We start from the raw sequence: 27,943 nt of genomic DNA on the forward strand, positions 1-27,943 counted from the left end.
TTATTTATTTGTATGGTTTTATCTATGTATTTATTTATTTATTTATTAGTATTATCGTAAGTAAGTGAACATGAATCATTCGATAATAAATTTTGAATTTCATTGTCTTATACAAAAATGGTTCACACATGGATAATTAAATAAATTTTGATTTACAGATAGAGACGAGAGATGAGTGCAGAGAATTTATGGTGTGTTGCAACAAAAAAAAATAGAGGTTTCTTCTAAAAATGACTGAGTTTGGTGTTTGTAACTTATAATGATTAGAGCTGGTCTCATGTCAGGCCTCCTCAGCAGGTAGACTATATATATCTCTGCGCATCAACCAGACCCGACATGTTGTCGTATTTTATTCTGACTATTTATACTTTCCCCCTAACTATTTTTAGACGATAAAGAGATGAATAATATTCTAGGCGAGGAAGAAGTTAGCAATGTTTTCTTTGAGGGAAAAAAGTTAGCAATGTTAAAAAAACGCATATTTTTCTTCTCTATCTAGAGTAAGAGAGTGAGGCCCTAAAAAAATAAACAAATTAACAAACTACTCCATTAAGAAAGTAAGGTCAGAGACCTAATTGGACTTTCTTATTGCTAAAACAAAACCTAATTAACATAAACCAAGATCGAGTTACCTTCTAAAACCCTCGAGCTCTGTCTGTTCTACATGAAGATATATAAAGCAGAGCTCGATGAAAAATTGAAAATGATTCTGATCTGTTTATGGAATTAGTGAAGTTGTGGGCATCTAAGGATTTTTCTAGGTGTGATTGAGGAATATTATCTACGATTTTCGATAAACCTTTTTGGTGTGAAGAAGGATGAAAATAGAAGTGGTTCCTTCAAGTTCTTCATTTACTGATGATGATCAGAACAATCTAATATACTGCTTGAAGTTTTTGGTTCAGTTGTTTCCCTTGCAAACATAGCTTCGTCATACTGCAAAATGACTTGTAGTAGCCCGCTCTTTTAATTATGATTAAAACTGGTAAATGCAAATTTTTATAAATAAATCCAATTTATGGTCCTGATTTTTTTTTTTTTAGAAACGGAGTTATTATTTTAGTTTTATATTTTTTTTACGTATGAGAAAAACGCGACGAGCATTATTGAGCCATTCAATAATTATTATTTCCAAGTTATGAATGACTTAGCAAAGTCATGTTATTTATTAATCGAAAAACAGAAGCAATTATATTTATTAGTGCTACTTGAAGTCGAGGAATTATTCCGACTGCAACGCAGATTAAATCTACGGATTTAATCTAGATATTAAATGGCTTGTGAAATGAATTAAATCTACGTATTTAATTTATACACAAATAATGAACAGAAGCCAGTATTTGATTGCAAAAACGCGATTAAATAGCAGATGCACTAAGTAACCAAGACACGAAGATTTATTATTATTATTTACAATTAGGACATCACACTATACACGCATAATTACCACCGCCGTTTTCCATCAGCCATTTCCGTTACTTGGAAGAGTAGTTTTTTTTTTATTTTCACAATTGCTAGAATTTTATCTTATTGTGGAACGACTTTAGTCCTTGATTGCACCAGAAGATCATACATTCAACTCTCAAATCATCTCTAGATTCATCTTGACTCCACTATCTAATTATATAATCACCACCAACATTCCACCACGAAAGAGAGAGTTTTAAAAAAAAAAAAAAAACAAAATGTTGCAAAGCAAGATAAGATAAGGAAAAGTGTGCACTACAATCCTTTGCCCACCACCTTTTGCTTTCCTCCACTACATTCTCCCCACCACCTTCGATTCTTGAAAGCTACTAGCCAACACTTCTTCAAGCAAACAATTCAGCAGCAACCTTCCTCCATTCACCTCCATTCATTCCTTACTCACCTGTATTTGTTAAAGTATCAACCTTATTTTAGTTCATCTCATACAAATCAACAACAAACAGCTAACGAACACCAAGCATAGCAGGTATATACTAAGCTCAGCTCCAGTTCATACATCATATCATCAAGCATATGTTTAAAAGGAAATACATAGTATACAGGTGTGTATATATATATGCATAGATGGATTAAGCAAATCACAGTGCCTAGTTTCAATCTCTAGCATAACCGATATGTATAGAGAGATCAAGAGTATTACTAACTTAGCAGAGTATTACTAACTTAGATTTATAAGGGGAAAAATGAGTATTTTACTGTACCTGTTTCAATGTACCGAGAAGGAGCCGACTTGACTATTCCGTCGAACGAGAGGTGGACGGCGGTGACTCTCTCGCCTGAGCTAAGAGGACCGAGAACTCGGCCTTTCCCTCGTTCGTGTACACGAGTGAAAGAGGGGAGCAGCGGACACCGCCCTACCCTGATTTACTACTCATCGGAGAATCGATGAGGGCGTCGGACACTCTCCTGCTCGCCGGAATTTCATAGTAGAGCGGCGTCGAGCTGAGGCGATTTCTGAATTAGGAGTAAGGATTTTCCTCCGCTCCATAGATTGAAAGGGGGAGATGACTTGGGAGTAGAGAAACAGAGAGCAAGGTCGAGAGCAGCAACTCCAGTCGGCGGCGACTCCCGGCGAAGCAGCAGCAGTCGGCGCTGACCATCGGACGAGCAGCAGCAACTCCAGACGGCGGCGATGGCTCCAGACAACGGCGGCAGCAACCTGGTAGTTGACTCTAGGGCACGATTTTGGGGGCTCTGCGCTGAGGAGAGAGAACGACGCTGATTTGAAGTGTCGAAAATCGAAGCCAACCGGAGCCGACTGCCGCTGCACTGCCGGGGTAGGAGGAGCCGACCTGTGCGGAGGATGGAGCCGAGCGAGCAGGCTGGAGAGGAAGGGGCGAGCAACTCCTTGAGAGAGAGAGGAGAGTGAGACGGCAAGGTGTGCCACCCTCTGCCAGGCACGGCCGCGCCGGCAGCGGCGGCGGCGCCCGCCTCGGCTGGAGAGGGATCGAGAGAGAGAGAGAACCGAAGCGTGCGTCTGTGTGTGTGTATTTCTTTGAGAGAGAGAGAGTTATGAAATTGTGTGGGTGAGAAAAAAAAAAAAGAAGACCGAGAGTTGAGTAAAGAGATAGAGGTTTGGGCTTTTGTTTTTTTTTTAAGTTGGGCTATGTTTTGGGCCACTAATTTCTTTTGGGCCGAATTTTAAGCTTGGGCTTTGTTTAAATTGTTTTGGGCCTTTATTTTTATATTCAATTGGGCCGAATAATTGAGAAGAAATGGACCTTGCTTTATTTGGGCTTCCTATTTTAATTATTTGAACCCAACAACATAATTTTATTGAGCCCAGAATTATTTATCTCAGTTGGACTGCTATTTTTTTTTATTTGAGCCTAGATCTATTTAATTATTTGAGTCCAGTAATATTGTTCCAGTTGGGCCTAATTTATTTTATTCTACAATTGGGCCTTTCCTAATTTAATTCAGTTGGGCCTAACTTTTTAGTGGGCCTCTTTCACTTAATTGATTATTGGGCTTATGTTTTTTTTTTTTTTTTTTTTTTTTTTTTTTTTAAGAAATGGGCTACCTTATTATTTAACTGGGCTGCAGTTCAAAGAAAAATGGATACTTATTAATTAGACTATTTATTTAGTTTAATTAATTATCTTTCTCAAAAGATGATTTACATAATAATAATATTGTATTATTATTATGTGCATATTTTAAGTAAATTACTTATTATATGCTAAGCATGACATGAAATTGCATTTTTACTTGCAATAAAAGTATTTAATTGATTTTAATTATAAATCCAATTATTAAAGAAAGACGAGTAAGAATATTGTTGGTATTCTTAACTCAAGAGAAATGTTTTCAATTATTTATTAAATTTTGAAAAGCCCGATAATTTTTATGAGATCACACCTCGATTAAAGCCGAGTTAGTTCTTTATTTTCGATCGAGTACAAAAGCGAGGTTTATTTTACTTTTAGAATATTACGACGAGAAAGGAAGAGTTACATCTTTATTCGACCGCGATAAATGAGAGTTAGTTAAATTTATTAACGAGGATTAATAGTAGAATTTCCGAATATCGTTCGAAAATGTTAGTTCATGCATACAAGATTCATGCATAGTTAAATTACGCTTTCTCATTAATTAAGAATTTTCCTCGAGGCAATGTCTTATTTTATATTCTCGTGATTAAGGTCAAGCGCGAGAGTAAAAACTACACAAGGAGTTAGAGTACCTTAGCAAAACTTTGCTATCAGGTGGGCAATTTCTTACGCGTAAATAAAATGCTATGCATGTGTTATGCTTTATAATGCAAATTGGATCTTCAAGTATGGTATGCTTTATTATGCTTTACGCTAAATGATTTACGCTTGATTACGCTTATTTACGCTTGAATGCTTTACGCTGATAAGTTTATGCCTGTGATTGATGCTTGCGTCTGTTGGGGGAGGCCTCCCTCAACAGTACGATGCCGTGTCCGTTGAGGAGGGCCTTCCTCACGGCGCGATGCCCGTGTCCGCTGAGGGAGGCCTCCCTAGCGGCGCGATGCCAGTATTCCAGTGTTACAACGTCTATTGGGGGAGGCCTCCCTCAATAGTACGATGCCGTGACCGCTGAGGGAGGCCCCCTTCACGGCGCGATGCCCGTGTTCGTTGGGGAAGGCCTTCTCCACGACACGATGCGTGTTGATGATTGTTAATGATGAAGAATGCGCTTATACTAGTTATGAATTTGGAAATGTTTAATGAGCAAAGGATTTGAAAGAAACTTATGCCTCTTATGCGATGTTGTGTTTTGTTGTTGATGTTATGTTATATGCTTGGCAACTGCCCACTAAGTACTCTTGTACTTAGCCCTACGTATGTTTATGTTTGTGCAGGTTGAGCTGTGATGGGCGATGAAGTGTTGTTGCTGAGTGGAGTTTTTGTCGAACTTAAAGTAGGCTCAGAAAGGATACATGTCTTCATACATGTATCTTAGTTATGCATTCCGCTGTAAACACTGATTATTTCAGTTACACCTTCCGTTGCAAACTCTGATAATGTTTTAGCCAAGCCCCTAAAAATGCCTTTTTTTCCTTTTAAGAAAAATAACGCGTATACAAGTTCTTTGAGTACCCTTTTTATGCGAACTATGCCTTTTTCCTTTTTAAGGAATATTTCACGCGTATTCAAGCTCTTTGAGTATTCTTTTATGCACCCCTTTCTAAACCCGCTTCTTAATTTCCCTTCCCCAGTCATGGTTTTCCCGGATTAATTATCCTTAATTAAGGCCGGTCGTGACAGAGTGGTATCAGAGCAGTTCGTTTGCTCTGAGCCTAAGAGTTTATTTAAGCCAAACTTAGAATGGATCACTAAAGTGTCTAAAGTTCAATCGACAAAGCTCAGCACTTCATCGCATCACACTCAACGAAGCAGAATGGTAAGCTATTCCAAGTTTTGAGTTAATGTTTACAAAAAGTGAGAATTATCGTAATAACAAAGTGAGTAACTGTCAATAGCTATGTTATGTTGTTATTGAATGAAATGATTTACGCAAGCGCGATTAAGTATGCCTATAGAATGAATCCCTATGAACATAGAGCTATTAAGATATGAGATCACCACTACGACAGAACATAGAAGCAAACATAGAAAAAAAATTAGATTGTATCTTTTGGTGGCTATAGTGAAGGAAGCAAGATAAGTGATACGTATAGAAAAAAAAAAAAAATTTCTTAAGCTGATGATATTATAGCCACTATAAATCTCCATGACTTATGCTTAAGTATCCAGTTTAGATGATGTGATATTATATGCTTAAGGATTGTTATGACTCATAGATTTGAGATGTTAAGGACCCTTAAAGCTTACTACATCAATGCTGTCATTGGAGTTATGACTTGTTTACAAGTTATAATAAGTTGACCTTACAAGAATTCTTTTGAGGTTTGTATTAGATTATGCTAGAGTGTACTAATTGGCACATATTTGCTACCAGAATGCCGCCTAAGAGAGGACGCCCTGCGAGAAACAATAACAATCGCAGAAACCGTAACGCTGTACCCGAAGAACCACAAGATGTTCGAGGACATAACCTACCCCCTCCGCCCCCAACTAGGAGAGTCGAAGAACTCTTTTTAAGGCAAAATCCACCTACGTTTGACGGAACGAGTGAACCGGCTGAAGCTGAGATTTGGGTGCGTGCAATGGAACGCATTTTCAACTTCCTACGTTGTACTGATGAGGAGCGCCTATCTTGCGTCTCTTTCCAACTAACAGGATCGGCTGACTTCTGGTGGGAAGCACGACGAAAAATTCTGACACCTGAACAATGGGCAAGTTATACTTGGGAAGATTTTAAGACAGGATTATATGATAAATATATTCCGAAAAGCTATAGGAAGAAGAAAGAAGCTGAGTTCTACGAGTTGAAGCAAGGAAAGAAATCTGTGGTTGAATACGACAAGGAATTCTGCAATCTGTCTAGGTTTGCTCCACAACAAGTGGACACAGAGGAGAAGATGGCAGAGAAATTTTGTGCCGGACTGCGGTACGAAATTAAGATGGCTCTAGCAAGCCACGGAGGACTCTCATACACGGAGTCTCTGAACAGGGCACTTGACATTGAAGCTGCAATGCCGTCAGACAAGTCAGCCCCACCATTGATCTCAATGCCAAACGATCCACCAGCAGCCTCGCATACTCTCAAAGGGAAGCGCAAGAGGGACAACAACGAAGACAATGTCAATCAGACTAGTAAGAAAGTGTGGCAAGAAAAGGAACGGGACGAACAGTTTATTCAACCAAGGTACGAGGCACAGACTAATCTCGAGCCAACTGGAGGTAACCAAGGTCAGAAAGGAATTTCACCTTGCCCAAATTGCGGTAAGATGCATAGAAGTGTTTGTCGATCTGGGACTAACGGTTGTTACAATTGTGGTCAAAAAGGTCACTACTCCACGCAATGCCCCAACAGACAACAAGGTTCAGCAGTTGGGAACACCCACACTCCCTTGCCAGCAATACGTGGACACTTGCGAAATCAGCCTCAATCACATCAGTGAAAATCTTATGGAGACACCGCAGACAAGAGAAGCCACGCGGGAACTTGAAGACAAGATGAAGGAAAAATACCCCGAATTGTTTTAGCAGAGATATGCAAATTTCGGGACGAAATTTTTGTTAAGAGGGGTAGTATGTAGTAGCCCGCTCTTTTAATTATGATTAAAACTGGTAAATGCAAATTTTTATAAATAAATCCAATTTATGGTCCTGATTTTTTTTTTTTTAGAAACGGAGTTATTATTTTAGTTTTATATTTTTTTTACGTATGAGAAAAACGCGACGAGCATTATTGAGCCATTCAATAATTATTATTTCCAAGTTATGAATGACTTAGCAAAGTCATGTTATTTATTAATCGAAAAACAGAAGCAATTATATTTATTAGTGCTACTTGAAGTCGAGGAATTATTCCGACTGCAACGCAGATTAAATCTACGGATTTAATCTAGATATTAAATGGCTTGTGAAATGAATTAAATCTACGTATTTAATTTATACACAAATAATGAACAGAAGCCAGTATTTGATTGCAAAAACGCGATTAAATAGCAGATGCACTAAGTAACCAAGACACGAAGATTTATTATTATTATTTACAATTAGGACATCACACTATACACGCATAATTACCACCGCCGTTTTCCATCAGCCATTTCCGTTACTTGGAAGAGTAGTTTTTTTTTTATTTTCACAATTGCTAGAATTTTATCTTATTGTGGAACGACTTTAGTCCTTGATTGCACCAGAAGATCATACATTCAACTCTCAAATCATCTCTAGATTCATCTTGACTCCACTATCTAATTATATAATCACCACCAACATTCCACCACGAAAGAGAGAGTTTTAAAAAAAAAAAAAAAACAAAATGTTGCAAAGCAAGATAAGATAAGGAAAAGTGTGCACTACAATCCTTTGCCCACCACCTTTTGCTTTCCTCCACTACATTCTCCCCACCACCTTCGATTCTTGAAAGCTACTAGCCAACACTTCTTCAAGCAAACAATTCAGCAGCAACCTTCCTCCATTCACCTCCATTCATTCCTTACTCACCTGTATTTGTTAAAGTATCAACCTTATTTTAGTTCATCTCATACAAATCAACAACAAACAGCTAACGAACACCAAGCATAGCAGGTATATACTAAGCTCAGCTCCAGTTCATACATCATATCATCAAGCATATGTTTAAAAGGAAATACATAGTATACAGGTGTGTATATATATATGCATAGATGGATTAAGCAAATCACAGTGCCTAGTTTCAATCTCTAGCATAACCGATATGTATAGAGAGATCAAGAGTATTACTAACTTAGCAGAGTATTACTAACTTAGATTTATAAGGGGAAAAATGAGTATTTTACTGTACCTGTTTCAATGTACCGAGAAGGAGCCGACTTGACTATTCCGTCGAACGAGAGGTGGACGGCGGTGACTCTCTCGCCTGAGCTAAGAGGACCGAGAACTCGGCCTTTCCCTCGTTCGTGTACACGAGTGAAAGAGGGGAGCAGCGGACACCGCCCTACCCTGATTTACTACTCATCGGAGAATCGATGAGGGCGTCGGACACTCTCCTGCTCGCCGGAATTTCATAGTAGAGCGGCGTCGAGCTGAGGCGATTTCTGAATTAGGAGTAAGGATTTTCCTCCGCTCCATAGATTGAAAGGGGGAGATGACTTGGGAGTAGAGAAACAGAGAGCAAGGTCGAGAGCAGCAACTCCAGTCGGCGGCGACTCCCGGCGAAGCAGCAGCAGTCGGCGCTGACCATCGGACGAGCAGCAGCAACTCCAGACGGCGGCGATGGCTCCAGACAACGGCGGCAGCAACCTGGTAGTTGACTCTAGGGCACGATTTTGGGGGCTCTGCGCTGAGGAGAGAGAACGACGCTGATTTGAAGTGTCGAAAATCGAAGCCAACCGGAGCCGACTGCCGCTGCACTGCCGGGGTAGGAGGAGCCGACCTGTGCGGAGGATGGAGCCGAGCGAGCAGGCTGGAGAGGAAGGGGCGAGCAACTCCTTGAGAGAGAGAGGAGAGTGAGACGGCAAGGTGTGCCACCCTCTGCCAGGCACGGCCGCGCCGGCAGCGGCGGCGGCGCCCGCCTCGGCTGGAGAGGGATCGAGAGAGAGAGAGAACCGAAGCGTGCGTCTGTGTGTGTGTATTTCTTTGAGAGAGAGAGAGTTATGAAATTGTGTGGGTGAGAAAAAAAAAAAAGAAGACCGAGAGTTGAGTAAAGAGATAGAGGTTTGGGCTTTTGTTTTTTTTTTAAGTTGGGCTATGTTTTGGGCCACTAATTTCTTTTGGGCCGAATTTTAAGCTTGGGCTTTGTTTAAATTGTTTTGGGCCTTTATTTTTATATTCAATTGGGCCGAATAATTGAGAAGAAATGGACCTTGCTTTATTTGGGCTTCCTATTTTAATTATTTGAACCCAACAACATAATTTTATTGAGCCCAGAATTATTTATCTCAGTTGGACTGCTATTTTTTTTTATTTGAGCCTAGATCTATTTAATTATTTGAGTCCAGTAATATTGTTCCAGTTGGGCCTAATTTATTTTATTCTACAATTGGGCCTTTCCTAATTTAATTCAGTTGGGCCTAACTTTTTAGTGGGCCTCTTTCACTTAATTGATTATTGGGCTTATGTTTTTTTTTTTTTTTTTTTTTTTTTTTTTTTTTAAGAAATGGGCTACCTTATTATTTAACTGGGCTGCAGTTCAAAGAAAAATGGATACTTATTAATTAGACTATTTATTTAGTTTAATTAATTATCTTTCTCAAAAGATGATTTACATAATAATAATATTGTATTATTATTATGTGCATATTTTAAGTAAATTACTTATTATATGCTAAGCATGACATGAAATTGCATTTTTACTTGCAATAAAAGTATTTAATTGATTTTAATTATAAATCCAATTATTAAAGAAAGACGAGTAAGAATATTGTTGGTATTCTTAACTCAAGAGAAATGTTTTCAATTATTTATTAAATTTTGAAAAGCCCGATAATTTTTATGAGATCACACCTCGATTAAAGCCGAGTTAGTTCTTTATTTTCGATCGAGTACAAAAGCGAGGTTTATTTTACTTTTAGAATATTACGACGAGAAAGGAAGAGTTACATCTTTATTCGACCGCGATAAATGAGAGTTAGTTAAATTTATTAACGAGGATTAATAGTAGAATTTCCGAATATCGTTCGAAAATGTTAGTTCATGCATACAAGATTCATGCATAGTTAAATTACGCTTTCTCATTAATTAAGAATTTTCCTCGAGGCAATGTCTTATTTTATATTCTCGTGATTAAGGTCAAGCGCGAGAGTAAAAACTACACAAGGAGTTAGAGTACCTTAGCAAAACTTTGCTATCAGGTGGGCAATTTCTTACGCGTAAATAAAATGCTATGCATGTGTTATGCTTTATAATGCAAATTGGATCTTCAAGTATGGTATGCTTTATTATGCTTTACGCTAAATGATTTACGCTTGATTACGCTTATTTACGCTTGAATGCTTTACGCTGATAAGTTTATGCCTGTGATTGATGCTTGCGTCTGTTGGGGGAGGCCTCCCTCAACAGTACGATGCCGTGTCCGTTGAGGAGGGCCTTCCTCACGGCGCGATGCCCGTGTCCGCTGAGGGAGGCCTCCCTAGCGGCGCGATGCCAGTATTCCAGTGTTACAACGTCTATTGGGGGAGGCCTCCCTCAATAGTACGATGCCGTGACCGCTGAGGGAGGCCCCCTTCACGGCGCGATGCCCGTGTTCGTTGGGGAAGGCCTTCTCCACGACACGATGCGTGTTGATGATTGTTAATGATGAAGAATGCGCTTATACTAGTTATGAATTTGGAAATGTTTAATGAGCAAAGGATTTGAAAGAAACTTATGCCTCTTATGCGATGTTGTGTTTTGTTGTTGATGTTATGTTATATGCTTGGCAACTGCCCACTAAGTACTCTTGTACTTAGCCCTACGTATGTTTATGTTTGTGCAGGTTGAGCTGTGATGGGCGATGAAGTGTTGTTGCTGAGTGGAGTTTTTGTCGAACTTAAAGTAGGCTCAGAAAGGATACATGTCTTCATACATGTATCTTAGTTATGCATTCCGCTGTAAACACTGATTATTTCAGTTACACCTTCCGTTGCAAACTCTGATAATGTTTTAGCCAAGCCCCTAAAAATGCCTTTTTTTCCTTTTAAGAAAAATAACGCGTATACAAGTTCTTTGAGTACCCTTTTTATGCGAACTATGCCTTTTTCCTTTTTAAGGAATATTTCACGCGTATTCAAGCTCTTTGAGTATTCTTTTATGCACCCCTTTCTAAACCCGCTTCTTAATTTCCCTTCCCCAGTCATGGTTTTCCCGGATTAATTATCCTTAATTAAGGCCGGTCGTGACATGACTCATCCAAAAACACCTAACGGATGGACTCGAATTTATACGAGGTCGTCCTAGGGCGGTAAGGTGACTCAAGTCGTCTCACACGGAAGGCTTAGCAGGGCTTTAATTGTATCACTCACAAGAAACGGAAAGGAAACCTAAACACTCTAATCGGGTAGTTAGGTCTGGCACTCTCTCTTTAAATCTAGGCGTAATTAAATAAAGCTTGTAAAATTATCTAATGCAGAATCAACAGAAAGCATATAAGTCTATCTAGGCGAAAAATAGGAAGCAGATTAAGAACGCAGAGAACTAATAAACCTAGGGTTCTAACTAGCAATCTAGAAAGCATTAGATAATTCAATCAATCATAGACAACGATTATCTAGGCGAGAATAAAGAACAAATAATTCATCAAGTAAACTCGAAGCAACAATAATCTACGCAAAGGAAATAAACTAGCATTCATTCATATAGAAAACATAAACTGAGTTCTTACATAAGCGTACGATCCGGAAATCCAATCCAACGGAGTGCAAAATGACATTAACTTTAATCCAACGAATCAAAAGATGTTTATGATGTTTCTAACTACTCTAAAACTAAGGGAAAACAAGGGAAAATCGCCTGGAGGCTGCTGTGGTCGAGAGTGCCATGAAAAACCCTAAAAATGGGCTTAAATACGGAAAAACGTAACTGCCGATCATTCAGCGACGGCGGCCGCCGTGGGACGGTGCCGCCGTGGGTGGCCTTCGCTGATTACTCCAGGAATCGCACGGCCCGCGCCGTGGGGCCGCGGCCGCAGTCATGACGGCGGCCGCCGTGGGACGGCGGCGGCCGTGAGCTCTGCCTCCGAAACTGCTCCGAACGAAGCCAAAACGCGCGGTAACTCCCGATTCCTGCACACGACAGTAGCACACCCAAATAGCATCAAGCAAGTGAAGGATAGAGCAAAAAGATACGAAGCATGCTCGAATGCACAACAAAAAGGCCCATAAAAACATCACAAAATAGGGCTAAACAACCCCCCACACTTAAATCCTTGCTTGTCCTCAAGCAACAATCACAACATCGAAGGAAAATCCACAAGCGATTCTCTCACCAAGCAAAACACCAACCAATCCAAGTCTTCCAAGATATCAATGTCCCCAATCAAGTGTTCAAAGTTAAGGTTTAAAAATGCAACAACAAGATGAAACAACTCAATCCGATCAGAGCCAATTCTCCGCTAGGGGTGAATTTCCTAATGCAATTTCCTTTACAATCATATCTCGTTCCTTTTTCACATTCTTTCATTTTTCTCACATCTCACTTTTTTTTTGGGTCAAGTTATTTTCGCTCTTAATAGATAGGCCATAATTCACGAGATTGAACTTTTGGAGGTGATCCAAAATATTCTCGTGTGATTTCCCATGCTCATAATGATGCCATCAGAGGAGCAGAGACCCAGAGCTATCAAAAACTCAACAACCAACCATACATTTCAACTCAGAGAAAGATATTAGGATATTGCAATGAAAACACCCCCTAGCCTCTATTGGACAAATCACATCAAGAGTTGCTCATCAGGGTGTTGCATCCAAACATTAAACTAATTACACCAAATTGGGAACAATTCAATCACAAAAGACAATGACAACAAACCACTCGAAACACCAACCAGAATCGCTAGTGAACCACCATCAACATGCGAGGTGCACTTAAAAACAACAAGAATCCAAGATAAGGGGACCATTCGCCCCACACAAGAAAGCTCAACAATGCAACAAAAAGACACCCACAGGATTCACAAATACCAACAAACACCGTCCCCCTCCCCCCCACACTTAAAATCTGGCACTGTCCTCAGTGCAAACGAAAAGAGGGATGAAAGAGGAAACTTCCCTAAATACCGATCCAAGTGGCGAGTCTGTAGTATCCCACTATGTCTGCCAATCTCTCATCATAGAACAAACACTCCCCAACGCAACAACCTGTACCAAACAACAGAAATAAAAGAACTCAAACACAAGCAAAACAAAAGATAAACAAAAACAAGAAAAAGCAAGAAAACATGGGTTGCCTCCCATGCAACGCTAGTTTTAAAGTCGCCAGCCCGACTAGGAGAACCGCTTAACCAAAATCCGATTGAAGCTCTAGCTGCCTTAACGCCCTTGTAAACATAACTTCTTGAATTGCAGCTGCGGGTCCTCCAAATGAGCGTTCCATGCTCATATCATGAGATGGTCCTCTATCCACCCATCCAAGGAGATCGAGTGACACTACCTCATCGAACTTCTCTTCCAGTAGCAAGGCAGACAGAAAGCCTTGCTTTATATCACCTTCCTCGTGCAGCTTATCCAGAGGTTTCTGCTCAATGTCAGCCTCATCCTGCAAGATAGCTAGGAATTCCTCCACAATCTCGTCCTCCTCCTGTAACTTACTAAGGAATTCCTGCACAATACAATCCTCATCCAAAGCATCAAATGTTTCAACATAAGAGCAGATTTGAATTAAGGAAGTGGGGGTAGTAGGTTTTTTATCAAAAACTGAGAATGTCACCGCTCTACCTGCCCCTACCATACTTATAGTTCCCGTATTCACATCGATACGAGTATGGGTGGTAGCCATAAAGGGTCGGCCAAGTAGCACAAGATGCCCATTCTCCCCTCTAATCCCTTTTCCCACATCAAGGACGACAAAATCAGCCAAAACACTAATTCTCCTCACAACCACCTCAACATCCTCAACAAGGCCTCGTGGGCTGCTAATGGAGCCGTCAGCTAGCTCTATCTTAATATTCGTGCATTTCAGCTCTTTATTTCCCAATTTCTCAAAAATATCAAGCGGCATCAAATTGACTGCCGCGCCCAAATCAAGCATTCCTAAAGTCTTTTCAACCCCACCTAAGCTAATATCAAAAATAAAGCTACTTGGATCTCCTTGCTTGGGTGGTGGTTGTTCTGGTGTAGCAGTGACAGGTGGCAGTGGCTCACTGGGGCATTGGGTAGCCTTGATTGCTTGCACGGTTTTGCTTCTCCATTTCCCCGTGGTTATTGGGGCATTCTCCTTGATTACCGCCACGGCATGAGCTTGATGCGGCTGTTGGTCCTGGTTTGGGAACTTCCCAGTTGGCTGTTCTTGCTGCAGCTGATTCAAGGCTCCTGTTAGTTGCCCAACTGTAGTCTCGAGGCGCTTGATGGTAGCACTCTGAGCCTCCATCGCCTGTTTGCTAGCTTGCATGAAAGCTTGCATCTGATCTTCAAGTAAGGGGCCTGGAGGTTGGTGCTGCTGAGGTGGGTAGAGTTGTTGTGGGGGTTGCTGTTGCTGATATGGTTGAGGGTAATGCTGCTGCTGAGGGAATGAGGACTGTTGTTGAGATGGGTAGAACTGCTGCTGGTTCTGATACCCCATTTGCTGTGAAGGTCGGGGGAACTGATTGCCTTGGTTTGATCCCGACCCTTGGCCAGGAGCTTGGTTCCTCCATCCTGAATTATGCTAATTTCTCCAACCCGAGTTGGAGCTTTGTTGCCCTTGATTAAAGCTGGGCCTCTGTTCAAATTGAGGCCTCCCCGGATAGCCCTGAGCAGCATAGACCTCTGCTTGTCCTTCAGGTGGGAATTCGCCCATTCGATGGCATGCGTTAATTCCATGGCCAAATTTGCCACATATGCCACAACCTTCTGCTGATGGTGCGCGAACGGGTGGAGCCTCCACCTGGTTCATCGTGAGGTGTTGTACTTGCCTCATCAGGTCCGCTACCTGCTTCTGAAGCTCATTGTTTGGAGCTACTGCATTCGCTTCGACCCTCCTCCCTCTTACCGACTTTTGTTGAGAACTCGCGGCAAGAGTGTCAAAGATCTCTTTGAGCTCATTGGCTGTCTTTCGGGCAATGTTGCCCCCTGCTGTACTGTCCACCATAAACTGTGCCGTCTGAATCAACCCGTCATAGAAGAACTACATCAACATGACGGGTGCTAACTGGTGCTGCGGGCACTGGCGGAGGAGCTCTTGGAATCTCTCCCAAGCCTCGTGGAGAGGCACGTCTGCTCCTTGCATGAAGTTCATTATTTGGGTCCTAATCTCTTGAGTCTTGTGATTAGGGTAGTACTTGAGCATGAACTTCTCGCACGCCTCTCCCCATGTGGTGATGGAGTTTGGCGGCAGGGACAGCAACCACGTTCTAGCCCGGTCCTTGAGTGCATAAGGCAAGCACTTGAGTCTCAACTGATCCTCGGTGAGCTCCAACAGTGGGAAGGTCTGCACTTGAGTGCAGAAGTCACGGATGAACTGTAAAGCGTCCTCACTTGGCATCCCATGAAAGAGCGGCAGCAGGTTTGAATTGTTGGGCTTCAGATTGTAATTCCGGACAGCCGTGGGAAGCACTATCGCTGACGTGCTAGTGTTCCCAATAACTGGCCTGGAAAAATCTCCCATATACTGGAAATTCTGCTCTGCCATGGCTTCTTTGTCAGGATTAGGCCGAGCCTCTTCTTCTCCTTCAGAGTGCAGTGAAAGTGTGTCCTCAACGGCTTCCAGAATGGGGTTGGAAGCTAATCTCTCTTCACAGTCTTCCTCTCGAGACTGTGATTCCACAAGGTTTCTCGAACTGGACTTGGACTCCTCCTCCAGGCTTAAAAGGACCTCACGAGGTCGGTGAATATTGTCGTAGTAAGGTGCAAGCTTTCTCTTCAAGCTTCTGCGTCCTTGCATACACAACACGAGCAAACAAATCAAACGCACCGAAGGGAGAAAATAACTGAGTTAAAAGAAAGAAACAAAAATAAACACGGAAAACAATGCAACACAATCAAATGCATAAAGCCATCCCCGGCAACGGCGCCAAAATTTGACTCATCCAAAAACACCTAACGGATGGACTCGAATTTATACGAGGTCGTCCTAGGGCGGTAAGGTGACTCAAGTCGTCTCACACGGAAGGCTTAGCAGGGCTTTAATTGTATCACTCACAAGAAACGGAAAGGAAACCTAAACACTCTAATCGGGTAGTTGGGTCTGGCACTCTCTCTTTAAATCTAGGCGTAATTAAATAAAGCTTGTAAAATTATCTAATGCAGAATCAACAGAAAGCATATAAGTCTATCTAGGCGAAAAATAGGAAGCAGATTAAGAACGCAGGGAAAAATTAGATAATTCAATCAATCATAGACAACGATTATCTAGGCGAGAATAAAGAACAAATAATTCATCAAGTAAACTCGAAGCAACAATAATCTACGCAAAGGAAATAAACTAGCATTCATTCATATAGAAAACATAAACTGAGTTCTTACATAAGCGTACGATCCGGAAATCCAATCCAACGGATTGCAAAATGACATTAACTTTAATCCAACGAATCAAAAGATGTTTATGATGTTTCTAGCTACTCTAAAACTAAGGGAAAACAAGGGAAAATCGCCTGGAGGCTGCTGTGGTCGAGAGTGCCATGAAAAACCCTAAAAATGGGCTTAAATACGGAAAAACGTAACTGCCGATCATTCAGCGACGGCGGCCGCCGTGGGACGGTGCCGCCGTGGGTGGCCTTCGCTGATTACTCCAGGAATCGCACGGCCCGTGCCGTGGGGCCGCGGCCGCAGTCATGACGGCGGCGGCCGTGAGCTCTGCCTCCGAAACTGCTCCGAACGAAGCCAAAACGCGCGGTAACTCCCGATTCCTGCACACGACAGTAGCACACCCAAATAGCATCAAGTAAGTGAAGGATAGAGCAAAACGATACGAAGCATGCTCGTATGGACAACAAAAAGGCCCATAAAAACATCACAAAATAGGGCTAAACACAAAACAGGGCAAAATTTAAATTCGACGGCGAAAACGCTCTGCAAGATGCAGGGTAGCATCTCGAGAACACAAGAAGACGACCTACAAGCCACTGATAGAGTGAGCTCTTCCACCGGCCTCTTAGATAAAGGTTGCATTGTTATGTTGAATTCGAAAACAATGTTTGGCATCGATCAAAACTATATCCGGTGTGATTGGAAAGGACTACATTAACCCTAGACCTTAATCAAAGGGATTGAATGAGGGGTTGAAACTTGTGAAATTAAATTCAAATGATTTTCCAGTCACCGAGATCTGGGGTGAAGAAAAGGAGTCATGAGTTACCTCTTAGGGGTCAACCTATGGACAATGATCATGGAGAGTTCCTTTATAAAATGTTTGGGAATGGGTTTCAACTTGACATGGGTGTAATCCAACAAGTTATTGGTGAGTTTTACTGTTCCCACACTGTTCAGTAGTTTAGAATTTATTAGAAATATTTTGTATATTCCCATCACTTAAGACTTTGGAAACTTAGAGTTAGAATATCAAATTGCATGTGCTGGCTCCATAATTTTGTTTCATGTTTGTAAGATTATGACATGGATGCGGCTCATGCTTGTTCTAGAATTGTTAACTGTTTTCACTAATGGTTATGCTATGAATTAAAAAATATATATATACATTTCATTAAAATTAATATTTTGAATTTTAAAATGAGTAATATTCCAACCTTTAATAAAGCAGACTGCGCATGATTAATTAATGAATTTAAGTGAGGCATCATTCTATTGGTAAGAATTTTCGTCACAATTTTATACACCACATTGGTGCAAGTAATCGGTAGAAAATCCCCTGCCGTGCAATTGTTGGATTTTTTGGGAATGAGAGAAACAATTGTGTGGTTAAAATCCATAACAATCAAACCATAGTTAAAAATCTAAAAATTTATTGATTTGACTATCAAGCTCCTCGAGGGTGGGAAGGAAAAGGAATAATCAAATTTGTACGCAAAATAAACTGACAAATATGAATATTAGGAAAAAGAATGGGGAGTCCCCCATGAGCATGAGTTCATTTATATCGGTTTCTTTTTTTCATTCATTGACTGCTCCGCTCCCCCAATGAAGGATTTCCAAAGAGCCACCCTATTGGAATGTGGAATGGAAAGGATAAGTTAACCACGCCGCTTCGAAGCGAAAGGGGCGATGGGGAGGTAAACCAGATAAATGTTTCAACAAAGGAAAATGATCCGACCAGAATACCATTTAGTTGACCTATGCCTGTTTGAACAGCCTCAGTTAATCCTGTCTTTCTTTGATAAGAATCAAAATGATCTTTATAAGGCTCCTCCTCCGAATGAAATCCAATGGGATCCAAAGAGACCATGTCTTCATCCATAGGGTCCCAAGTACCGGGATCGATCGAAACTTCGATTCTTTCTGAACTACTTATTAAGACTGTTGCCACTAATTGTTCTTTGATCATGCTCTATTTTCATTTAAAGAAAGCTGTTGTATAACCATCTAGTCCTGGAGCCTTGTCACTATCAATATTCCACAAGGCCTCCTTAATCTTCTCTTCTTTCACTAATCGAGTCATCTCGATGCTCTTTTCCATGGAAAGTGTTGGCCCCTCATCAAAAACTCGTAGGCAGATAGGTTTGACTTTCCATAGTTAAAGAACTCCATGGAAAGATGTGCTAGGTTAGTGGTAAGCTTCTTTGCCTACTATCTCAACATCACAGATTCATTTTTTAACAACAATAATATTAGAGTGAAACCCCTACTCTAGCCAAAACCTTTTAGTTGTAGGAAAATATGTCCATGAAGATAAATATATGGAAAATGTAGCCTTTTTAGTGTTGAATTGACAAAGTTGCCCTTAATAATATATATTGATTAATTAGTTTTTTTACTAATTTTCGAAAATTTCACAAAATAGTAAAATAAAAAAAGTTAAAACAAAAAACAAAACCTAGATTTTGGGTTAAATCATATTTGGGTTAAAAAAAAAGTTACCGTCTTCTTCCCCAAGTTACCACCGTCGCCGGCGGCTTTTTTTTCCGGCGACCTCTTTTCGGCGGTCTCATGAGGCGGTCTTGAAGGCCGTGTTGCTTATGTTCCTCTCGTTTCCGGTAAGTCACATCCTCCTAATCTCTCATAACACGGAATTTGTCTAGAGGTTTTTGGAAAAATGGTGTTTTGAAATTTTGTTGGGTAAATCTGGATAATAGAGGGATGTGTTAATCCCCTTTGTAATGATGTTCAAACAACGAGATTTGGTTGATTTGGTTTAGTATTAGTGAATATTCTTGTTATTGTTGGTTCTTGATTTGTGATTTTCGCATTGTGTTCATGGTTACACGGAAATATACTTGTTTACACACAAAAAACGATAGTTACACATTATCAATAGTTACACACTTTATTTGAGTGTTACACATAATTTCGGAAGATAATTACACGCATTATCTTTCCAAATTGTGTGTAACCGTTCAAAATGCTTCATTACACACATTATCGACCACAAATGTGTGTAATGGTTCAAACTTCACGTTTATACACAATTTCGGCTGATAATTTGCACTGTTACACACATTATCAGCCGAAATTGTGTGTAACACTCGAATAAAGTGTGTAACTATTGATAATGTGTGTAACTATCATTTTTTGTGTGTAAACAAGTATATTTTCGTGTAACCATGAACACAAGGCCGGTTCGGACGTCGCCAGTTCGGACATCGCAGCCGGAGAGGAAAGGAGACGCAGTGGGAGAGGAGAGGAGAGGCGGCAGCCGTTGAGAGACGGCGCCGGTTCGGACGTCCCAGCGGGAGATGAGAGGAGAGGCGGCAGCCGTGGGGTTTTACGGCTGCTGGACAATGACAGAACGGCGGCGGAGTGGGCGGCCGGCATCGGACGTCGACGTCACGGCGGCAGCGTGAACTCAAAGGCGATGGGGAGATGTTAGGGTTTGAGTGTGAATTTTGGGTGTGGTAAATTTGATATGGTAATTTTGTGATGTAATTTTATTTGATTTAATTATATTTTTAATTGAACAAAATATGATTTAATTTTTCAGTTTTTATAAATTATTAAAAATTCAAATAAGGGTAAAAAAGTCTTAAAGGCTACTATTTCCATGTTTTAATTTGAGTGGACATTTTTTCCTTTTATTAAGTTGGAAGGGCTAAGTGAGCCCATTTACTCATAATATTATTTTATAATTTACTTTTTTTAGCATTATGATATTTATTGAAATATTACATTTCTTCATATCAATGGTTACCTTTTCTTACGACAAAAGTTACATGACCAAATAAATTCATTGTGAGTAAAAATAACAATTGCGTGAAGAAAAGTAATGATTTAAAAATATTACATTTCTTCATGCCGATTATTACTTTTCATCACAATAATAATTATTTTGAATTATTCATGTTCTCAACTGGCTGTGACCCGCGCCCAACCCGCTCTGCCCCGTCCCTATCTACGCCTCAACCCTGTCCCGATTCGTTTCTTGAGTGAGGTTTATCTCATCCAAATTTTGCCTTACAAAAATGTTATAGACTTATTCAATATCATGATATTTGATCTCAAAAATAGCTTCACGAATCACTCATGACATACAAAGATAACTTGTTTACAATATATTTCGACGCTTTCTTTCTTTAAATTAATTTAGTTACAATATAAGAGACATGGAAGCTTAATGATTTAGTTAGAGAAAAGTCACAATTATTTTATGCGTATAATTGACTCAATGGCATGGTCATCTTTGAGGGCAGGCCAACATGGGCGATCGCCCAGGGCCCATCATTTTTGGGGGCCGAAAAATTTGTATATCCTTTTATATATATTATTGGCTCAATTTTTTTTATACTATAGCATTAGAAAAAATGGGGCCCAAAAAATTACATCCCAAAAGAAATTTGTGCCCCAAAAAAATTGTAAGGTCTAATATCATTTATATATATATTATGTTCATTGACTCTATCATGAAACAATTAGAAGGTCTAATATCATTTTTTCAAAAATATAGAAATGAATGTTTAGATACAAGTTTGACTATTGCGAAGAGTCTTGCATCTAATATAAATATAGAGCCAATATTTTCAAATAAAATATCGTATTACTAGAAAAAAATAATTTGATAAGGGAGAAAGAGTTGAAGTTTCATTATCATCACCCAAAGAGTCGTTTAGAATTGAATATTTTGTAGTTGTTGTGGATATGACGATTGCTTCTTTAAAATGTAGATTTGAAGAAATGAAATTATTTGATCATAAATTTGATTTTTTGTTTGATTCAAAACTTTAAAAACTTTGGACAGTGATAAGTTAAGACATTGTTGTGTTAATCTGAAATTTACTTTTACTCATGATAATATATCCGTTGTTGACTTAGATGATTTATTTACTAAATTAAAAATATTACAAATGATATTGCCAAATAAAATAATGACAGCTATTGAAATTCTTGAATTTGTAAAAATTGCATATTGTTACCCAAATATTACAACTTATAGGATCTTGTTGACATGCCTATTGTGTTTGGAGAGTAGAATCGCATGTGTTTCCCTTGACTGTGGTGGTCGTTGCTTGAGTTCTGGCTTTTGGTCTTGTTTAGGGGGTTGTTTTCCCCATTTTTGTTTTTTGTTTGCTTCTTGTGGTGTGTTTGTGTGTGCTTGGTGCTTTTGTGTGTTCATGTTTCCTACTTATTTTTTTGGTGTTGGTGTTTTGCAGCTGGTTGGTGGGTCTTGGGTGTGCGCTGCTCCCAGCTTTGCCTGGCCGTTTCCCGTTGGGTTTTTCCTTTTTGTTTAGTTGTTCTTTCCTCATTGGGCTGCTCTGTTTTGGCTCTTGATGTTCTTTTGTTGTCTTATCTTGTTTCGGGTTTGTGTGGGCCGGGCTTCCTAGGGGCGATGATTCGGCCGGAGCCTCTGAGGTGGTCTTCTTCCCGCTCACTGCTATTCTTTTTCTATTTTTTTTTTGTCTTTCTTAGACGGGCTCTCTTTGGAGTCCCGGCCCTCAGTTGCGCTTGTGCTCTCTTGGGTTTAGGTTTTCTTCTTTTTTCAATAAAAATTTCTATTTCAACAGTTGACATGCCTGTTGCTGTAGCTTTAACTGAGAGTAGTTTCTCGAATTTAAAATTATTGAAGACATATTTGAGATTGTCAATGTTACAAGAAAGATTAAATGGTTTAGTAATTTTGTGTATTGAAAAAGATATCTTAGAAAATCTTGAAACAAATACTCCTAGATTACTTTGCAAGTAAAAAAGTGAGAAGAAGTCATATTTTTATAATTATTAATATATACTTTTTGACTACCAAAATATTACTCCCTCCATCCACAATTTAAAGCCCCACTTTGGTGTAGGCACGGAGACTAAGAAAGATGAAAAAAGTGATGTGGATGAAATATACACTACAAAAAAGCGCCGATTTACCGGCAGGATTTACCGGCGGCAGGCTCGCCGCCGGCGATCACCGGCGGCTTTCCGACGGCGGTGCTGCCGACCCGTATTTTTTGAATATATGGCGATGATACCGGCGGCAAAGTCACCGCCGGTGATCACCGGCGGCAACGCGGCCGGTAAATATTAAGGCCGCCGGGAATTTTATTTTTTAATTTTTTTTTATTATATTTAGCAGATAGCGGCGGCAGCTGCCGCCGGTGATTAGCGGCGGTAATTTGCCGCCGGTAAAAATAGTGCGGGTCGGGCTTTAGCGGCGGTAATGGGCCGCCGCTAATTTTAAAGCCCAAAATCGTGCCCTAACCCTCTCTCCTCCAGAACAGATCCCTCCCCCCTCTCGCGCCTCCAGCCCCCCTGCCCCCCCCCCCCACCCTGCCCTGCCGCTGCCCTGCCCTGCTGCCGCCGCCTGTCGCCGTCGCCGGTCGCCGTCGCCTCCGTCAAGGTAAGCCCCTCCTTTCCTTCTCTCTCTCTGTCTCTCTCTCTCTCTCACCCTCTCATCCTCTCTTCATCTTTCTCCTCCTAATTGCAGGCCAATCCTGCCGTCTCACCGCTCCTGCCACCGCACGGTTCCGCCGTCAACTCCTACGGTACACTTTCATTTTTAATAGACTTTTATTTATTTGTTTATTTATTTATTATTTATTTGTTTGATTAAAATTAACATAATTCTAATTACTTTATAGGATGTTTAAAGTATGATAAATTGAAATTAATTTGGTAATTAGATACTTTATAGGATGTTTAAAGTATGATTAATTGAAATTAATTTGGTAATTAGATTAATTATGAATTGATTTAACTGTAGTTACTTTATAGGATGTTTAAAGTATGATTAATTGAAATTAATTTGTTAATTAGATTAATTTTAAATTGATTTTCTGTTTTGGATGAAATGATATGTTATTATATATTGTGGGATAGATTTAATCAATTTCTTAAGGATCTTCTCCCTTTGGGATAGAAATTGATTATTTCTTAAGGATCTTCTCCCAACAAATGATTGTGTTTGCTTTTATTACTTTATTTTTTTTATTGTTTTATATGTTATTTTATTATTGTTTCGACATTGGGGGGCCGGGTAGACCTAGTATAGGTTTAGTAAATTAGGACCACTATGGTCACTATAGTTGCTGGTAGAGTCGAGCACTTGGTAGTTAGGATAGTGGGGTTATGCTGTCGAAATTTTCTTAGATTCAAGTAATTTATTGTATTTGATTTATTTTTATTCTCAATTAGAATTTGCAAGAATGAGTGATAATCGATCGTGGATGTACGCGAGATACAATGATCGTGCTGCATTTGAAACGGGACTTGAGAGTTTCCTCGAGTTTGCGATAAATCAAACAGCGTATACAGATGGAATTGGTAACATTAGGTGCCCGTGTAGGAAGTGTAAGAATAAAGTCTTTGCATCTGTACCTACAGTCAGAGAACATGTTACTAGGCGTGGATTTGTCCACAATTACACGAACTGGTGTTATCAAGGGGAAGCACCAGTGTATATGCCAGCAGAACATACTATAATGGATGAGGATGATGGGTCATACAGTAATTACCAAAGGATGGTGCATGATCATGCTGGACCTAGTAATTATCAAGATCCTCCAAATCTTGAGGAGCCGCCTAATCCTGACGCAGCCGATAGTCCTCTATACCCAGACTGTGATACTTACTCACAGTTATCCTGGATGACACAGATGATGAGCATAAAGGTTGAAAATCACATGTCAGAGAGATGTTTTAATCAGATATCTGAGATGGTTCAAAAGGCTTTACCGAAGGATAACAACTGCCCTGACAGCTTTTACAGTACGAAGAGAAATCTGCGCGGGTTGGGTTTGCCAGTAGAGAAGATTGATTGTTGCGTTAATAACTGCATGTTGTATTGGGGGGACGACAGTGAGCTAGAGAGTTGTAATTTTTGTGGTGCATCACGATATAAGGAGAACTTGCGTGCATCTGGAAGCCGCCGAAAGAAACGTGTGGCCGCCAAACAGATGCACTATTTTCCTTTGACGCCCCGACTGCAAAGGTTGTTTGCATCTGCGGCAACAGCCGAAAATATGCGATGGCATGCGACTTCAATAGAAGATGGGATCATGCGCCACCCAGCAGACTCTCCGGCATGGAAACACTTGAATTCAGTATATCCTGGATTCACCGAGGAGATAAGAAATGTGAGATTAGGCCTTTCTACAGATGGTTTTGCCCCATTTGCACAATCAGGGCGTCAATATTCTTCTTGGCCGGTCATTGTCACACCGTATAACTTGCCTCCGTGGTTGTGCATGAAAGAACAATTCATGTTCCTCACTGTCCTCGTGCCTGGGCCATCTAACCCAAAGATGAAGTTGGATGTTTTCTTACAGCCACTGATACATGAGTTGAAATATTTGTGGGAGGTTGGTGTGAACACTTATGACATATCGTTGCAGCAAAATTTTCAGATGCGGGCAGCTCTAATATGGACTATTAGTGATTTTTCAGCGTACGCTATGTTGTCTGGGTGGGGTACATCTGGTTGTCAGCATGCAAAGTCAACGCAAGATCAAAGGTTGAAGTCTCCACTGCCGCATCTAACTCAACATTAGATCAACCGTTTCAAGAAGAGGTTGTTACTATTACATCTACCAACAGTACTGTGGACATTGACCCACCAATTCTTGTTCATCCCCTCGGTGGAATCGTTGACATTGAAGATGACGATGACCCAGAAGACGACGACCAATCGTTGACATCTGATGACGCCAGTAATGATGACGACGCCAGTAATGATGATGACAGTAGTTGAGGTTATTTGGCAATGTATTTGTTTATACTTGTTATTCATGTGTGATTAGAAACTTCCTGCAATTTACAGACTGTCTATACTTATCTTAATCAATTTCTGTGACATGAGTGTTATTTTGATCACTGTATACAGGTTGTGTCTATACTTATTTGAATCTATTTGAAATAGGTACCATGTCTCATCGTAGAGGATTGTTGGGGTTTGGTAGTCGGTCTTCTAGGCCTGAGGCACAGTCCTCCTCAGGCTCTGGGCCGTATATTTCCGCTACTCCAGAGTCTGGTTCCCCTCCACAGAGCGCTGCTGCATCTGGGTCTAGAAGGCCCAAAGGCAAATCAGTGGCGCAGATTAGGGCTGAGTGTGTTAGGCGCGACGGGAGGATCCTCTTTCAGAGGAATACTGTTGGGTGAGTATTTTTATTTAAATCATTATTTGTCTATATCAAGTAATTCTTTAAATTATTTTGATATATTGGTACAGTAAGTTGATCGAGCCCCCGGGGATCTCCACCTGCTGCACGAACTCGTTTAAGAGGATTCCGAACCCAGGCGGGTACACGTGGAAGTTAACTCCGCCAACGGTGCAGGAGTTGTATTTTGAGGAATTCAAGGTAAATGAATTTCTACTATATATAAATTTAGCATTATATATTGTTAAAATGTTATATTAATTTCACCAATATATTCAACAGAAAGAGTTTACTTGGGACCCTGAGGATGAGGCTGATGTGAAAGACATGTGGTTAGAAAAGGCCCGCAAAAGGTACAGTGACAACATGAGCGAGTATAAGAGACTGCTCAAGCAGAAGACCGAGGCAGGGGAGATGATGGAGACACCGCTGGGCATGTCCGACACCTTTTGGACGGGAATCAAGGCATACTGGGATCAAGATGAGGTTAAGGCCGTTTCTAGGCGCGCACGTGAGAACCGATACTCTGAGCCAGATGGAGTTGGTACAGGGATCAGTCGGCACGTTGGAGGGTCTCAGTCGAGTCGTATTCTGCAGCAGAGTCTGGTTAGTAATTATCGATTAAGTATTTATCTAATAAATATAAATATATATATATATATATATATATATTACCTTATTTTTCTTATATAAATGCATGAACAGCTCGTGGATGGTGAAGTCCCCCCAACTGCATCTAACTACAGCACTTTCCTCCGCCTACACATGTACGCAGATGGAACTTTTGTGTCAGAAAAGGATGCCAACCTTGATGTAAATGTTTAAGTTTGAACAAATATTAGTAATACATAGTAAAATGTATTTATTTTATAATAATTGTGTATTGTTATGTATGAATTAGGCGGAGATTCATCGTGTTGCTGCTGAGACAGGACGAGAGGACCGACTCGATGAGGTCTACTTGGAGCTCGTACGTCCCGGTAGGTCACGACTGTACGGCACTGGAAGTGCTGGTGTGAGCCAGTTCAGTAGGGGGTCTACCAACAGTACATGCTCTTCCCAGATGTCTCAGCGGATGTATGAGACTCGGATCTCCACACTGGAGGAGCGTCTCCAAAATGCTGAGGAGGATAGGGCGGCCCAGGAAGCAGCACGTGAGGCCGAACAAGCAGCACGTGAGGCCCTTGAGCAGCGGATGAGTCAGTTAGAGGAGATACTGAGGCGGTCGGGTCAGCTACCTTGAGCATGATCACTTCTATGTATCTATATCATGTTGAACTTTTTTTTTATGTTATGTTTCTGAATAAACACAATTACACTTGAACTTTGTTTAACATTTGTGTTTTGTTGAACAATTTAATTGTTTTATGTTTTCAAATCGTTCTATTTATTGTGAGTGAATTCAAGGTATGCAAATGAATTCAAAATATATTATAATTACAAAATGAAAATACTTATATTCTATAACGTAGATTGATAAAAAAAAATTAATAACATATTGATTAATAAATAGATATATTGTTTCGACATAAAAATAAAGACATATATGCAAATGAATTCAAAAATACATTAAAACTATCAAATTAAAATACTCATGATTAATAAACTATATTGATAAAAATAATTTAAAAAAATTTTTAAAAAAAATTAAAAAAAAATTAAAAAAAATTAAAAAAAATTAAAAAATAAATTAAAAAATAAATATTTATTTGTCATAAAAATACGGGCGGCACGAGACTGGTCCGTAATTAACATTACTTGGATATAATCTCCTCATATTCAAATGTTATGAATATATGATATATATTGTATATTGAAATAGCCTTTAAATGATTTAATAGGCAATAGATATATCAATTATACGAGTGTTCTCTACTGGGGACAATTCAAAAGGAACTTCAAGGTTAAGCGTGCTTGACTTAGAGCACAACTAAGATGGGTGACCCACTGGGAAGTTCGCCTAAGGTTTGAAATATTGTATAAATACGAAAATAAAATAAATAAAATAAATAAAATAAATAAAATAAATACTTTAAATAAATAAATAATTTAAATAATTAATTAATTACCGGCGGCAATATCCCGCCGGTAATTGGCGGCGGCAAAGGGCCGCCGGTAATTCCCAAACATCGACGAC

At 40.0% G+C, this 27,943-nt stretch overlaps 2 protein-coding genes and 1 long non-coding RNA gene across 4 annotated transcripts in view; 2 read left to right on the forward strand and 1 right to left on the reverse strand.

Annotated features, from left to right (window-relative positions):
• Positions 1 to 1,688: 1,688 nt before the first annotated feature.
• LOC131007130 (uncharacterized) lies at positions 1,689 to 3,469 on the reverse strand. The gene is made up of 2 exons (XR_009095922.1): positions 2,190 to 3,469; positions 1,689 to 1,870 (listed from the first exon to the last, which is right to left on the reverse strand). It is a non-coding gene; the product is annotated as an uncharacterized LOC131007130 (long non-coding RNA).
• The window catches only part of LOC131007125 (uncharacterized), a 68,082-nt gene continuing 41,952 nt past the window's right edge, over positions 1,814 to 27,943 (forward strand). The window contains exons 1-3 of one of the 2 annotated variants that reach the window (XR_009095919.1): positions 1,814 to 1,954; positions 4,134 to 4,196; positions 4,820 to 5,114. Coding sequence is in view for 1 of the 2 variants with exons in the window: in XM_057934287.1 (XP_057790270.1) it covers positions 5,921 to 6,985 (1,065 nt within the window). In the remaining variant the exon portion in view is untranslated. Of the gene's footprint in view, positions 1,955 to 4,133; positions 4,197 to 4,819; positions 5,115 to 5,919 lie in introns of those variants that run through there. The other variant, XM_057934287.1, reaches the window with a different exon arrangement.
• LOC131007127 (uncharacterized) lies at positions 22,956 to 27,174 on the forward strand. Its single transcript, XM_057934288.1, has 7 exons — positions 22,956 to 23,051; positions 23,139 to 23,196; positions 25,569 to 25,803; positions 25,878 to 26,007; positions 26,089 to 26,412; positions 26,512 to 26,619; positions 26,708 to 27,174. Exons 3-7 carry the CDS (start codon positions 25,574 to 25,576, stop codon positions 27,047 to 27,049), a joined length of 1,134 nt encoding a protein of 377 aa, XP_057790271.1. The 5' UTR covers positions 22,956 to 23,051; positions 23,139 to 23,196; positions 25,569 to 25,573; the 3' UTR covers positions 27,050 to 27,174.

The sequence above is a fragment of the Salvia miltiorrhiza genome, chromosome 1 (genome assembly GCF_028751815.1).
Source record: "Salvia miltiorrhiza cultivar Shanhuang (shh) chromosome 1, IMPLAD_Smil_shh, whole genome shotgun sequence".
Classification (NCBI taxonomy): domain Eukaryota; kingdom Viridiplantae; phylum Streptophyta; class Magnoliopsida; order Lamiales; family Lamiaceae; genus Salvia; species Salvia miltiorrhiza.